The 15,238-nt window shown below is 47.8% G+C and overlaps 1 protein-coding gene across 1 annotated transcript in view; it reads left to right on the top strand.

The window, feature by feature from the left end:
• Positions 1-15,238, top strand: part of ANKRD33B (ankyrin repeat domain 33B) — a 68,868-nt gene that overhangs the window by 42,084 nt on the left and 11,546 nt on the right. Inside the window, exon 3 of the mRNA XM_036279498.1 lies at positions 12,572-12,712. Within this exon, the coding sequence (XP_036135391.1) occupies positions 12,572-12,712 (141 nt within the window). The remainder of the gene's footprint in view (positions 1-12,571; positions 12,713-15,238) is intronic.

The following is a 15,238-nucleotide window of genomic DNA, read 5'->3' as shown; positions in this document are numbered from 1 at the left end:
CACCTAGAGCATCGCACCCCACCCCATCAGAGCGCGGGATCAGGAAGATGCTGGTGAGCTGTCAGAAGAGACATAATCGTGTGTTAGTGATAGTTAACGTATACAATTAGACATGTTTACAAGGTCACCTTGCACTTAGCCTGCAGATGTAAAGGAGAGCCAGGAGCTACTTGCTGGGCATGTGTCAGTATAACAAGTACCACTGATTGTGAGATTCCCGGGGGAATGTGCGTCTCAGTGTCCTTCCGCCCAGGTGTCAGCTCTGGAGGCTACTTATGCAGACCTTGCCAGTGCGCTGTGGCTCTGCTCCTCCAGAACCGTGTTCAGACATTTCTGAGGCAAACATGACAGCTATGCTTGTCCTTCAGGGTCACGCTTCATTTGTAACTGCTGCCTTGTCCGATTTTGTAACTGACCACTTTCAAAATTCTTGGCTTCCAAGGTGACATTCGTTGTATCACACGGGTTCTCAGTTGCAAAGAAGCTGCTTCTGGCTGAGCTGGAAAGAACAAGTGTGAGCACCTCATGGTGTAGGGAGTTGTTAGGAATCTGACTCAGTGAGGGCCGAGAAGCTGGAGAAAATGTCCCAAACCAACACTGCACGTTGATTGTGGAACGTAAATATCTGCTGCCCCCAAAGAGAGACCTGCCTGTCCCATCTTGCATCACCAGCTCCTGTGCCAAAGCCAGGGGGGTGACTGAGCAGGAACCAGGGGGTCGGGAAAGCCAGCGTCTGGCAGTGTCACTCCCCGTACCAGGAAGCAGCCTGTGCACGCTGCTTTGCAATCAGTATGCGGACGGTGGAGAAGGTCCCAACTTAGAGAGGGGTCAGGGCTGTGCTGTTCACGTCATCAGGTTTCGGGCGTGAGGCGCTCACCACCACAGAGGCAGAGCTGGCCAGGCTTCGAAAGCCCAGATGCACAACTTCCTGAGCTTCAGAAGTGTAAATGGATATGGTGACACATGCAGTGACCATGGGCTCATCATTCAGTACCTCCCACTGGCCAGGAACTGGGTCAGGGGCCAGGGGTGGGGGAGTGAAGGGAAGTTCTGCCCTTGAGTAATTCTCCAGTTAAATAGCCACCTGAAGGAGCTCTGATGGGAGGTGCCCTGGGTGCCGAGGGGTGAGCACACTCCATCTAGCCTGGTGGTTAAGGACAAGGGTTGTGGAAGAGGGGGGCTGGAGCTGGGTGGTGAAGAAGACAGAGGCAGGCCGGTCCAGCCAGTGCATCCCAAAGCCACAGGGCCAAGGGGGAGCTCAGTGCATCCTGGGAATGGCGTAGGTTAGTGTGGCTGTAGGGTTGCTTGTGTCTAGGACAGATGAGAAGTTGCCCCATGAGGAGGCAGGGACCAGGTCATTAGGGGGTAGATAACATGTGAGGAATGTATTTGAGTGGCATGAGGCTGGGTGTGTGGTGACAGGGGCCAGATGATCCTGGTGGACCCAGAGGCAGTTTCAGAAGCAGAGAAGGAGCCAGAGCGGTGAGGCAGAAAACTCAGGTCTTGGTGGCTGTGATGTGGGCAGTGGAGGAAGGTGGGGTCTGAGAAGTTTTCAGCCTTCTGTACAGGGGATGATGCTGACGGTAGAGGGGTGTAGCAAGAGAATGGGCTCCATTTGTGCTCAGGCCTTGGAAATGCTGAGGCAGTGAAGTGAGAGGTCTTAATGGATGTTGGGTGGGGAGTGTGGAGCATTTCAGAGTTCGCAGGAGACACTAATGCTCCTGGTCTGAGGACCCCTCTTTAGAGGTTCTCATTTTACACAGTGGCTGGGGGAGCTTCTCAGTGGATATTAAAACCGGAGGAGTCGCAGACCCTCTTGGCATGTCAGAGGGACACAGAGCCATCGTTAAATCAAAGTGAATAGCCCTGGCCAGTGTGGCTCAGTTGGTTGGGCGTCATCCCATGCACCAAAAGGTTGTTGGTTCAATTCCCTGTCAGGACACATGCCTAGGTTGTGGGTCTGATCCCCAGTTGGGGGTGTGCTGTTTTGCTCTCAAGTCTGTTAGTGAAGGGGGACAGAATTACGGGGCAAGACCCTGGACAGAATTACCCTGGTAGGTGACTGCCTCGCAGGCGATGGAACCTGACATCTGAGTGAGCAGGCGTCTGGCTGGAAGTTGGTGGGGAGGCTGGGGAAGTACACCTCTCTATTCCCTCTACCGGATTCCTTTGCTGAGCCACACGGAGACTTTAGGGCTAAGGCACAGGGCAGGATTTGGAGGTCATCCTTCCTACAGAAGCAGGACAGAGAAGAAAGAAGTATTGGATACAGTCTTAGGATTCATCATAGGGCATGCACATTTTAAATGTGCCCATTTACGTGCCTGCTACCAACTGGCCTTTAGAAAAAGCTGTACCAATTCATACTTTCCACCGAGTTCCCAAAGGTGTTCTTGCCGACTGCAGACATGATCACTTTTCAGTGTTTGCTGATCCCAAACAGACTTTCTTATTGTTTGCCTGATTCTCATCAGAGCCCAGGATCTGCTATGATGTTTGGGGTATAATTAACTGAGTACTCATTGAAACGGCTTCAACAATGAGGAAATTGCCTTCTCTTGCAACATGACATGCCTGAAGGCAACAGTTGGAGGGAAGCTTCATTGGGTGGCTCTGTGATGGCAGGACCTGGGGCCAGCTTCTCAGAAATGCTCTTGACCTTTCCCTCATGATCCCAAGAAGACCCTGGCAGCTCCAAGAACCATGGCTTCTCATTGCCACACACAAAAGCCTCAAAAAGGAGGAGCAAATCCCTGTTCTGTTTTGTTCTCTAAGATGGAAAAACATCTCCAGAAGCCTCCAGCAGAGTTTCGTTTACATCTCCGGGCCAGGTCACATGGCCCAAGCCAGACAAGTGCCTGGCAGAGGAGGTGGCATGACCTCAACTGACTTGGTCTAGTCAACACTGGCCCCAGCAGAATCTCTCTGGTTAAGGAAAACTTTAAAGCAACCACATGTTAATATTATTTGCTGTTGCAACTGTGCTGGATGTCTGAGAGTTGGCAGTCCTGACTTTCTGCAGGACTCACTCGGCTTCTGTGCGATTAAATTAAGATGCAAACACTGTGATCTAGCCTTGGGGTGTTTACAAAGTCTAACCTCCTTGGCTACTTAATGCACAAAAAAACCACAGCCAAATCTGTTTTAGGCCTTACAGTGGAGAGGGGACTGTATGACAGTAAATCCTGAAATAATCCCTAAATCTCATTTAGTTAGTAATTTCGATTTCTACCATGCCCCTCCTAACAAAAATAAAATACAAAATAAGATAACCAAAGAAGTGAATTTTAAGTCCCAGGATGGAGCTATGTGTTTCCTGTTCCTCTTTAACAGATGGCAGGCGTACGCTGCAGGGAGAGAGCAGAGGGCTCCTTCTGAGCTGGGGCGATATGTCAGTCGGGTATAAGCAATCTTTGGTGCATCCTTGAAACTTGTTATTTCTTGAACTTATTTAAAAAATTCTAAAGGAAAGGCACCGAAAGCCGGCCACCTGGCATTATTCGCTCCTGCTGCTGGGGACCCAGTGGCAGTGGGGATCCCAGGGGTGGCCCGGGGTGAGCTCAGACTGCCTGTTTGCGGCCTGGCTCTGATCTGGACTTGGGAAGGGTTTCACTTCAGAGGGGAATTTATGACATGGCCGGAAGCCAGGAATAAATGCTTCTTTATTCCATTTGTCTTAATTTTCTTTTTATCACTACCCACGATCATAATTTGTCTGACTTCGTTGTGATTTCTTGAAATGTTTTTCTTTTTCTTGGTTTCTATTCTTTCACTTAAGAATTAGAACTTGGTAAGTCTCTGGACTTTCCTAGCATTTCCTTGCCTTTTCCTGTTTTTGGAGCCTTTCTGACTGACCACTGCAGTGCCGCCCCCTGCCGGCTGGCCAGACAGGAGTGAGCCTGAACCAATGCCACAGTCCACCCTGCTCCTCAGACCCCTGCTCCCCATCTGTATTTTCCTCTTCAGGAGGGGGCCAGTCTATTTTTCCTGAAGGGCCTGTGGGATGTGATATTTCCAAAGTCAACACTTCCCTCTACTGGCCTGGCTTGGAAAACTACATTTTGAGTACTTGGTGTCAAACCGATCGAGTTTTTAGACAACCTGAATTCTGTAGCATTTTTCCATTTTTAGAGCAGTATGGGTTTATTGTCTATTTTCTTTCTTTGAATAAAGGAGTAAACAAAATTCTTAGCCTATTTTTGGTACTCAATAAAATGTTTTATTAATTGATAATTGTAAGGAATCGGGGGCGCCGCCGAATAAAACAGAGAAGAGACTGGAGAGCCAATCAGCCGAATAAACAGGGATCAGGCTTTATTGGGTGCACTCCGGGCGGGTTCACAGACTCCGGGGGTCGAGTCCTAGAAGCCGCACTCAATGTAGGGGCTTGTGTCTTTTATATCTGCCTGTTGCAGCTGGAATTTGTCTCTTAGAGTTTGGCCCTGCGGGGGCTATGCATGGAGCCTATGGAATATGAATCGATAAGATGGGAGTTAATCTATAGCCTCGAGGCATAGAGGCCGTTCAGGGTGGGAGACAAGGCTGAGCAAGGAGACAATGGTCGAGCACTTTGCCTGGTGCCAGTTCCCCAGGCCATCGGACAATAATCAGTCATTTTAATGACCATTTAGTCGCAGATAATGTGGGTTATGGCTTATCACAAAGCAATCTTTGTGATAAGTGTACTTTTTCCAAGGGAGTTGTAGGAATCCTTTGGCCTTTTTATTTAGTAAATGTTTTTTGAACCTGCAGTGAATTGGAGGTTTTAGCCTCATGAGCAGACTCTTGAGGACTGTGGTGGCCACATGGGAATGTGGATTAGGTGACATCATGGTTCAGTTGCCTAATCTGTGCTCGGGGGACCGGGGAATAACTTGCATCAGAAGGGGTGGCTCATCAGGTAGCTAGGTAAAAGGGAAGAAAGAATATTCCAGGGAGAGAGGCCAGCATGTGCCAAGGTACCAGATTAGAGAAAGAATGAAACACAGGTGAATTAAAAGGAGAGTTTAGTGATTACAAATTCGAGTAGAAGGGTGTTGGTGCAAGAGCTAAAGGTGAAGAAGGAATTTGGGGGAGAAAAAAATATTTCCTCTACCCTTCTGACTTCTCGACTGAGAACCCTGTAATAAAAGGCATATTAACAAGAGAAAACCAGACTACTTTAAACATGCATACATGGGAGATCCTGAGGGAAAATGAGTAACTCAAGGAAGTGGCTTAGATTTCCAGCTTATATGGCATCTCCACCAAAAAACAATAAATCTGTGGAGAAACCTCAGGACAAAGGAAAGCAGTACTAGGCTTCCAAGGGCAGCAAACCATGGGACAGGAAACTAATGGTAGATTAAGGCTAGTGAGGTCTCTTATGTAGATCCTTCTGGTGCCATCTGCAGGCTGGCAGTGTCCTTTTGTACCTATTGAGATGATGGACATTAACTAGACTTATCCTGGTCATCATTCCACAATATATGCAAGTCAAACCATTATACTATATGCTTTAAACGTACACAGTGCTGTATGTTGATTATATCGCAATAAAACTGGGGGAAATAAAAAGTTAAGTTAAAAAATGTATGTCCTGCCCTGGCCAGTTTTGCTCAGTGGTTAGAGCATTGGCCTGCGGACCAGAGAGTCCAGGTTCGGTTCCTGCTAAGGGCACGTACTGTGGTTGCAGTTTGTCCCCGCCCTGGTTGGGGTCGTGTGGGTGGCAACTGTTCGATGTGTCTCTCTGGTCGATGTTTCTCTCTCTCTCTTCTTCCCTCTCTCCCTCCCGCTCTGTCTGAAGATAAATGCAAAAATGTCCTCAGGTGAGGATAAAAAAAAAAAAAAAATGTATGTCCTGCTTTTAGACAGATGGAGGAGGGCAGAGAGCTTTCTTTGTGTCTGCTTTTTCTCAATTACCTTCAGGTCAAAATCATCCTTACACCAAAGTGGTATATTCTGCTACCCTTCAGAAAGGAGGGCCAGATAAAAAGGATCTAGATCATTAAAGTGTTGAGACTTCATCTAAAGAGTGGAAACCATTAAGGGGATTAGTGGTAGTTGTATTGGTTGGAAGTGTTTCTTTTTTAAATGATCATGGCGGCAGTATGGAGAATGAATGGAGAGGCAGAAGTGGGGCCAGGGAGAACAGGGGAGGAGCTACACCTCAGCTGGGATGTGGTGGCCGGATCAGGGGTAGAAGTGGGGATGGAAAAATAGGACAGCTTTGGAAGATATTTAAGAGGTGGGGCTGGCAAAACATGGTAGCTTGGATGGGGGAAGGGTGGGCAGAGGGCTGAAGACAAAGCCCCTGTTTCTGACTTGGGCACCTAAGTGATTGGTGGTGTTCACCCCTGAATTAGGAACAGGGGAGAGAGGAGCGGGTTTGGGAGAAACGTGTTGAGATTGTTTGTGGGATACCTAAGTGAAACATCCAGCAGACCGATATTTAGGTAAGAAACTCAGGAAGAGAGGCTGAGCTAGAGATGAGTGATCTGGCAGGTTCGAGGTGATGACTGGATCCATGAGCGTGGCTAGGATCACCGAGAGAGGGTGCCGAGGAGGAGAAGCCGGCTTGGTCACGCTTCTGAGAACAGCAACATTTCTGGAAGGAGAGGACAGACAAGCTCATCAAGAAAATTGAGAGCGAATGGCTAGGGAGACAGGAGGAAGATTGGAAGGGTCAGCTCTCAGGATATCTGCGGAAAGAGAGTTTCAAAAGGAGGGAAGGCACAAATGGTAAGTGCTGTGGAGATGTCAAGTAAGATGAGGACTGACGTGTAACCACTGGATTTTCTACAAAACAGTCACTGGGAACCTTTGGAAGGTAGTTTCAGAACAATTAGGGGAGTGTAAGTAGTACAAGTGAGAGAAGGTGACTTTGGGAGTTAGCCGGAAAGAAGTCAAATGATCGATGGTAGGTGGCTGGAATACAATGACCACAACTGTTGGTCATTGCAAGAGACTTGATGTTTATGCCCCACTCCAAATTCATGTTATATGTGAATCCCCAGGTGATGGTATTTGGAGGTGGGGCTGTTTCGAAGTGATTATGTCATGAGGGTGGAGCTCTCATGAATAGAATTAGTGCCCTTATAAAAGACTCCAGAGAGCTCCCTGAGCCCTTTTGCTATGTGAGGACACAGCAAGAAGATGGCCACTTAGGAATGAGGAAGCAGACCCTCACTGAATGGCATGGACTGTCCAGCCTCCAGAACTGTGAGAAATGTTTGTTGTTTAAGCCACCCAGTCTATGGTAGTTTGTTATATAGCAGCCTGAATGGACTAAGACAGTCATATATATATATATATATATATATATATATATATATATATAGTCACTTGGGAGTGGCCAGAGAGACAGGAGGAAGATTGGAAGGGTCAGCTTTCCAGTGGTTACCCGTCAGTCCTCATCTTACTTGACATCTCCACAGCACTTACCACTTGTGCCTTCCATGTACATATGAGACCCTTGAGCATGCATATCAGCAGATAGCTGCATAACAAACAAACCTCAAACTCTAAAATATGTTTATTCTTCATGCATCTGCAGATCTTGACTGCCTTTGCTTGTGTGTCTGTGGTGAGCTGGGCCTTGTTCTAGGGTGTGCTTGGGCACTTGACCCGGGGCAGCTTTGCTCCATGCATTTCTCGTTCTGTTCCTGGGACCGTCAAGTTAGCTTCTACAGGTTCTTCTTCGGGAAATAGCTGAGGCACAAGCATGACAGGGAGTCCAGATGAGTAGGTGCATTTCAAGATCCTGCTTGCATCACACCAGCAAATGTCTCAGTTCTTGATAGAGGAGTTTGGAAGTCACATGGAAAAGAGCAAGGTAAAGAATTTGGGCCATGAATGCAATCTGATGGATTTGCAAGGAAGGAGAGGTTGAAGTGAAAGAGGAGGTGATTGGTAGCATGAGTACTGGAGGGGAGGAGGGATCGGCGTCTTTAGGGAAAGCGTCACTCTTCCTTTTCAATAAGAGGGGAGGAGGAGAGACTGCTCATGGATGTGGGACATTGGTGGGGTTATTGGGGAAAGTTGAGAGAGTTCCCTTCTCATGGTTTCTGTTCCCTCTGTAAAGTAAGAGGTGTGTCATTTCCTAGGAAAGGGGTTGCTGTGAGGTAGGTGACTTAAGAGTGGGAAAGTTTAAAATTTCCCACGTGGGAATTGAGGGAGAGTCCACAGGAAACACAGGCGTGTTACTGGGCCTGGTTGAGAATCCAGGCAAGCTTGGGTACTGTGGATTTCTACCCCATACACTCTCAGCAAAGATGCTATTGGCCATCCAAAGTGGAGCCAGTCTGTGGTGGTACTGGGGGTCATCTTCGGCTTTTCTCTTTCTGTTATGTGACTCAGCCAAACAATTCCCGAGGCCTGTCCGTTCACTTCTGTGGAGCGTTCTGAGTCAGCCACTTCTCTCCATTCTCCTGCTCTTGCAGGGACCTGGCCACTAACTCTGTCCATTGCATGCCCATCACAGCCTCCCTGTGAGCTCCCCGCACCATCAGTAACGCTTGGGGACAGCATGGAGGGGAGCCACACCCGGTAGCCGGCCAAGAGTCATCATTGCTACCTTGTATGCTAGATCTCCCTTTTATCAAATAAACTTTGATTTTAGAATAATTTAGACTTATGGAAAAAATGCAAACATTATACAGAGAATTCCCATATACCCTCTACCCATTTCCCCTGTTAGTAGGATCTGACATTAGTATAATACATTTGACACAACAAATGAATCAATGTTGATGTGTTTTTATTATGAACTCAAGTCCATTCTTTATTCTAACTTCCTCGTTTTTTTCCTAATATTTTTGTTGTTGTTGTTTTTCCAGGACACCATGTAGGTCCCCATATTCCATTTACTTGTCACTTCCCCTTCGGCTCCTCTTGGCTGTGAAATTTCTCAGAATTTATGACTTTGACAGGTTGGGGGGTACTTGTCAGGTAGTTTGTAAGATGTTTCTCAATTGGGATTTGTCTGATGTGTTTCTCATGATTAGACTGGAGTTATGGGCTTTTGAGAGAAGGACCACAGAGGAAAGTGCCATTCTCATCACATCATATCAAAGGTACTGTTCAAGGAAAAAAAAAATTCAATGACACTTGTTACAGATGGTAAGGCAGACCCTGTTCAGCGTCATCTGACAGGTGTAGGGACCACTGCAATCAGATTTTGCAGTGGGGGAGAGAGAGTGGATTCAACTCCAAATACCACAAGGAAACAGCACATGCTATCAGTGTGACTTGTCACTGTTGACGTTGACCTTGACCAGCTGGCTAAGGTTGTGTCTGCCAGGTTTCTCTATTGTAATGTTCTCTTCCCTCCCGCCTTCCCACAGTCTGGAGGGAGCCCAAGTTGAGGAGTGCATCCTTGAGTTCCATCTCCGTGAGAGTGGTGTACCTGCATACATTATTTGGAATTATTCTGCCCAGAAAATGTATCAGGCATTTTTTATACAACACATTATTTCTTATAATTTTCATAACTGTGAGGTTGATATTATCTCCCATTTTCCAGAAGCAGAGACGGTGACTCAGTAAAGTTGACTCCCCTTCCCAGGGTCACCCATGCTGGGGACTTGAACTTGGGTGTTCTCAAAGCCAACTCTCTTCAGTGCTAAGCTCTGTGTCTACACTGTTGTTTAATCACCTCACTGAAGGTATTTCGTATGACTGTGTCACTTGTGTCTTTCTCTTAGGCACGGTAAGCGTCATTGTGGGGCAAGGTGTTCTTGGGTTCTGTATGGTGAGCCCACCCTCTGGAAAGACTTTTTCTGAGGACTTTAGGAAATCCTATTTTATAAATCCTATTCCAAGTTGGACTAGGCTCAAACTAGATTTCAATATGGTACATGTTATGTTGGGTTTTGTTATACAAGGAAGGTTGTGTTCTATCTGTCTTCTTTCTTTCCTTCCTTCCTTTAGAAAAGGAAAGCCCCTTTTGGTTAATTGTCATGGTTTTTAAAAAGAAACATTAATATCTACACATTCTTAGAAGCATTGGGTCCACCCTGACTTCATTGAATGAGGTCACCTGTTTATAAGAGGTCTTATTCTGCTATTCTGGAAAAGTCAGTAGGGAGCCAGGGGTGATTTCATGGGTTGTTGAAAGCTCATGCCTGTAGTCAGAATGAGTTGGCTATGGGTTGGTTTTTCTGAGCTCAACATAATATGCAGAACAGATCTGTATAATGGGCTGTTTGCTTTGTGGATTTTCTATTTTTCCTCTCCCTGCCTGTTCAAAGTGTTTAGAATATATCAGCGCAAAGAACATCATGCTGAAAATTGTGACAGATACGCTCTTTCACATCTTTAAAGAAATGGCTCCAAACGAATTGCAATTTGTTTCACTAGGACCCTGGATAAATCTAACTGACAGGTGCCACAGAGCATTTAGCTGGACGACAAACCTAACTGAGACCAAAGGACCCTTCCCCCCACCATTTTGAACAATTAAGGTGCTAGTAAATGACAGTGGGGGTCCAAGTGGCCGAAAGGAGTCAGAAAGCATCAGATGCGGGTGGGAGCCTGTGAGTCAGAGAGCCAGAGGGTGGCACCCGTCATTTCTGGCTTGTTAACCCACAACACGTTGTGTTAGCCAGTGTCTCTCTCACAAAAGCTGCATGTTTCACTTGTTAATTTTTGCAGTGAGTTCCGGAGATGAGCTGAGGTCAATGGTAGGCAGACAACAATGCTTCTAGAAGGGTTCGTACTCTAATTTTTGTGGCTTGTTTGTTTTTAACTTTGAAGTTGATGAGAAGGATTTGATATTGCTTGGGCAGCAGCCCCACCAGGAAGGAAGCTGGGTCCCAGCCTCTGTCTGGGTGGGGGTGGGATGCGTGCTTCTGTGGGTGGAGATAATTCTGGGAGATGCTGGCTGTGGGCCTCAGTTCACTCAGCCTGTGGCCCGCAGGGCGAGCAGGTGAGCCAAGGGAAGCTCCTGAGTTTCCAGGCTGCCCATTCTCAGGAGGCCTCCCCGCCTGCCACACCCAACTCTCACCCTGTGCCCTGGCCGAAATCAGCCAGGAAGGAGCCTTATGGGTCCTGGCTTCTCTGTGAGGCAGAGGCCTCCCAGGGGGCAGTGGGTGGTGCCCAGGTAAGGACAAGAGGGTGCACTGAAAGCCCATGAGGCCCCACACGTGCAACTCTGACGGTAGCAGTTCCAAAGGATGAATGGGGACATTTCAGAGAACTGAGTCCTCAGTGTGTAAGGATGCAGACTGGGCACCCAGCATGGCCAGCTGGGCCCAGGCAGGGCTTCCTCAGTCTGCCCCACTCCCCAGGGTATGTTAGCCGTCACCAGCAGGGCCAGGATGGAGTTGCAGCTGAGAAGTGGGCCTGGGGGTGGGAGGCAGGGAAAAGGTGAGGAACAGAGGAAGCTGGCTTCCACCTTGGTGTGATCAGTCGTGAAACAATGAAGTGTGAGCCTCTAAGACAGAGCTTCTCAGTGAGGTGAGCTTCTCAGTGAAGTGTGCTTCTCAGTGCCTCCCATAGGGGGCACTTGGCAATGTCTGGGACATTTTGGGTGTCATAGCCTGGGTGGGAGGAGGGGTCTGGTTGCTACCAGCACCTAGTGGGTGGAGACCAGGGGTCTGAGCACACTGGACAGCCCACCACTGAGAATAATCCTGCCCCTGAGTGTCACCGTGCCAGAGCTGGGACCCTGCTCCAGGGCACGGAAGTGGGGGAGGGTGGCGGCTTCTTTCACACAAGGATTTAGGAAGCATCGCCCATGGGCATCGGGCTGCACAGATATTTGGCCCAGGTCACTCTGTTTGAGGAACGCTCCCACTCCAGTTTGGTTTTCTGGTGGGTGGGTGGGGGAGGCTGGAGGACCCTGGGAATACTGCTTTCTGCATGATGTTCACGTTTTCCACTCCTATTTAAGAGAGTAAGAATGAGCAGAAAATCAGGTCTCTTTTGAAAGAGCAAGATGATAAAGGGGAGAAATCTGTATTCTCAAATGAGTATTCTTACCTGCTTGGATTTCTGGCTGAGGATCTTGGAAGCAACACTGCCTGTGTTTCCAGAGTGTGTATTTGTGTTCGTGTGTGTATGTTTGTGTGTGAGTGCGAGTGTGTGTATGAGAGACAGACACTTTTGAGCAGTGACAGAGGGTGGCAGTGTGCACTGGCATATCCCCTTGCTGCGAAGATGGCTTTCTCCTCCCTGAAGCCCAGGAGCCCTGGGAAATGGCCCAGCGACTCATTTTTGGTTTTGCATCTGTGCTCTGGTGTCTCCTGCTAGGAGCTGACAGCATCCAGGACCTTGCTCTGACCAGCAGTGTCTGCTGAGGCTAGCTCAGCATTTCTGCACGCCACCCCGCAGCATCCTGGCTACTCACGTTCCCTCCTTGACAATGTTGACAGGACAGCTGAGCTCCCAGGTGGGTCCGTGAAGGGAACAAGAATGAGCCAGTAGAGAGAGCAACGCCGTGGCTGAGAATTCTTTCTTGCTGTTGGAGGGGCAAGCTCACACACCACAGATGGGCTGCCCCGGAGGAGGACCATGGGATGTTTCTCCCTCTCTCTAGGAAAACCTCACTGGGATGAGTGTGGTCTGCTCACGGGTGCAAATCTCTTTGCAGGGCATGCCACCATCACCAACTACTTGTTGAACTACTTCCCTGGTCTTGACCTGGAAAGAAGGAACGTGTTCGGGTTCACAGCCCTGATGAAAGCTGCCATGCAGGGCCGGACAGAGTGCATCCGGGCCTTGATGCTAGCAGGTACGTCTCCACCTGTCCTACATGGTCCTGGGGCCGGGAAAGGTGGACTTTGCTTCCTTAAAGAGTATGTCTCCATCTTTGAAATGGGTGTAGTGACTTCTTCATCCCTCTGAGGATGGAACAGGATAGTACTTTGTAGACTCTGAAGGGCTACGCAGATTTAATGAACTACTGAGCTAAATTCCCTGTGACTGATGTCTGGTTCTCTCCCCTACCCTGAAGTGGACTCTCGCTCACCATTAGCACAACCTCATTGGGTTTTATATGTATAATTTATATAATTTTTTGTTATTTTTATTATTTGTATTGATTTTTTAAAGAGAGGAAGGGAGAAGGAGAGAGAGAAACATCGATCATTTCTGACGTATGGAGAAGTACAAAGATAGGACAGAGTTCTCCCAGAGCCCTTGCTTGTCTTCCCATGTTACCTCGTACTGAGAGGCTGACATCGATACATGGTTATTCACCGAACTCCAGACTTGATCAGATTTTGCCAGTTCTTCCATGAATGTTCCCTTATCTGTTCCAGGGTCCCTCTAGGCTCCCACATTTTGTTGTCATGTGTCCCCAGTCCCCCTGATTAAGTGGTGGTGAAGGAGCTTCATCTGCTTCTCCTCTGGAGCTGGTTGTAAGAGTGTAAATCCTTAGAATTCACTCTTCCAGCCCACATTCAGTCACATCTGTGCGTTCTCAGTGCAGTGATTTGAATCCTGAACCTTTTGTTTATAGGTCAGTTGCCTTCCAATCACTCTGGCAAACGCCCAGGTCCTGTTGTTCCGCTGTCCTCCGGGGTCTGTGGAGGTTTCAGGCATTGGCTACGTGATCACAGGGTCACAGCAACACCTTTGGGGTCTCTTGAGGGAGGGGCCTGCTTACAGGCAGTGTGTTCATTGCTAACGTCGTTCTTTTCCCACTCAGTTATTTGGATAACAAATTTGGCATTAGGCTTTATGTACTCTCCTTGTTCTATCTCCTCCTCCGTGAGCCCTGCCCAGGAAGAGGCTAGAATAATCCGCATGAGTACAGACCTTAAGTGTGTTCATTCCTGAACTGTGTGTGGTCAGAGAAGAGGTCAGTGGAACGAGCTTGGCAGCCAGGACCCCTGGCTTCAAATCTAGCTCCGCCACTTACTCTGTTCGTACCAATGGTCAGTCACCTAATGTTCTGAGCCTCAGTTTCCCCTTCTATAAAATAAGGTGAATGACGGTAGCTACTGCAGGAAGTCGTGATGGGGAGCGAGGGAGTTCCTGTGTGGAAAGCCCTTGGATTTGTGCCTGCGATGAGGAAGCCTTCAGTCAGTGTTGGTTACTATTGTTGTTGTTGTTATTTTTGGTGAATTTATGTGTTCAATAATTATCTGTTAAATGAATGAAAAAATATGGCATATTTTTCCCTTTGAAAAATATCCTTGTGATGTGATACTTAAATGTTCTTATTGAGGGCAATAAGCGTGTAACTCAGGGTTTCTTAATCTTGGCACTGTTGGCCTTTGGGGCCAGGTCGTTCTCTGTGGTTGAGGGCTGTCCTGGGAATAGATTGCTCAGCAGCCTCCCTGGCCTCTGACAACAGGTGACTGTAGCATCCCCCAGGTTTGACAACCAAAACTGTCTCCAGACATTGCCAGCGCCCCCTGCAGGGCACAGTTGTCTCCTAACAAGTCACACTCCTAACAAGTGTGACTAGTGTAAATACAAAAGGGTGGAAAATGTGCAAAGAGAATTTTTCCCTTATGTACTTTCTTCTTTCCATCTCGTCCTATATTCCTTCTTAAGTAAAAACCCGGCACCCTTTTCAGGGCACTTTGGCCCCACCCTCTAAGGCTTTGGTTGTAGTGTCTGACTTCTAGGAAACTTGCATTTCCTGCTGTTACTACTAAGTTAGCCTACAGTTCTTTTCCCCAGGAAAGTGAGTTTCATTTTCCTTTTATGGTAGATGTGTATGTATGGTTTTTTTTTTATCCTCACTCGAGGACATTTTTCCATTTTTTGTTCAGATAGAATGGGAAGGGGAGAGAGAGAGAGAGAGAGAAAGAGAGAGAGAGAGAGAGAGAGAGAAACATCGACATGAAAGGGACACATCGAGTGGCTGCCTCTCACAAGACCCAACCAGGGCCAGGGACAAATTGCAACCGAGGTACATGCCCTTAGTGGGAACCGAACCCGGATCTCTCTGGACCGCAGGCTGACGCTCTAACCGCTGAGCCAAACTAGCCAGGGCTGTATGTATGTTTTTAATTGCTGTTTTTTTTTTTTTTTTTTTGGTGTTAATCCTCACTCAGGGATATTTTTCTACCAATTTTTAGATAGAGTAGAAGGAAGTTGGGGATGGGGAGAGAGAGAGAGAGACAAACATCAATGAGAGAAAGAGGCATTGATTGATTGCCTCCCATACAACCCCAACTGGAGCTGGGGATCGAACCTGCAACCCAGGTATGTGCATGCCCTTGACCAGGAATTAAACCCGAGACCCTTTGCCCTACAGGCTGAAGCTCTTAACCACTAAGCCAAGCAGGCCAGGGCTGTATGT

This window comes from Molossus molossus, unplaced genomic scaffold, assembly GCF_014108415.1.
Source record: "Molossus molossus isolate mMolMol1 unplaced genomic scaffold, mMolMol1.p scaffold_m16_p_3, whole genome shotgun sequence".
In the NCBI taxonomy this organism is placed as follows: Eukaryota; Metazoa; Chordata; class Mammalia; order Chiroptera; family Molossidae; genus Molossus; species Molossus molossus.
Note: the sequence above shows the minus strand (reverse complement) of the source record. Positions and strands in the feature narration are given on the sequence as shown.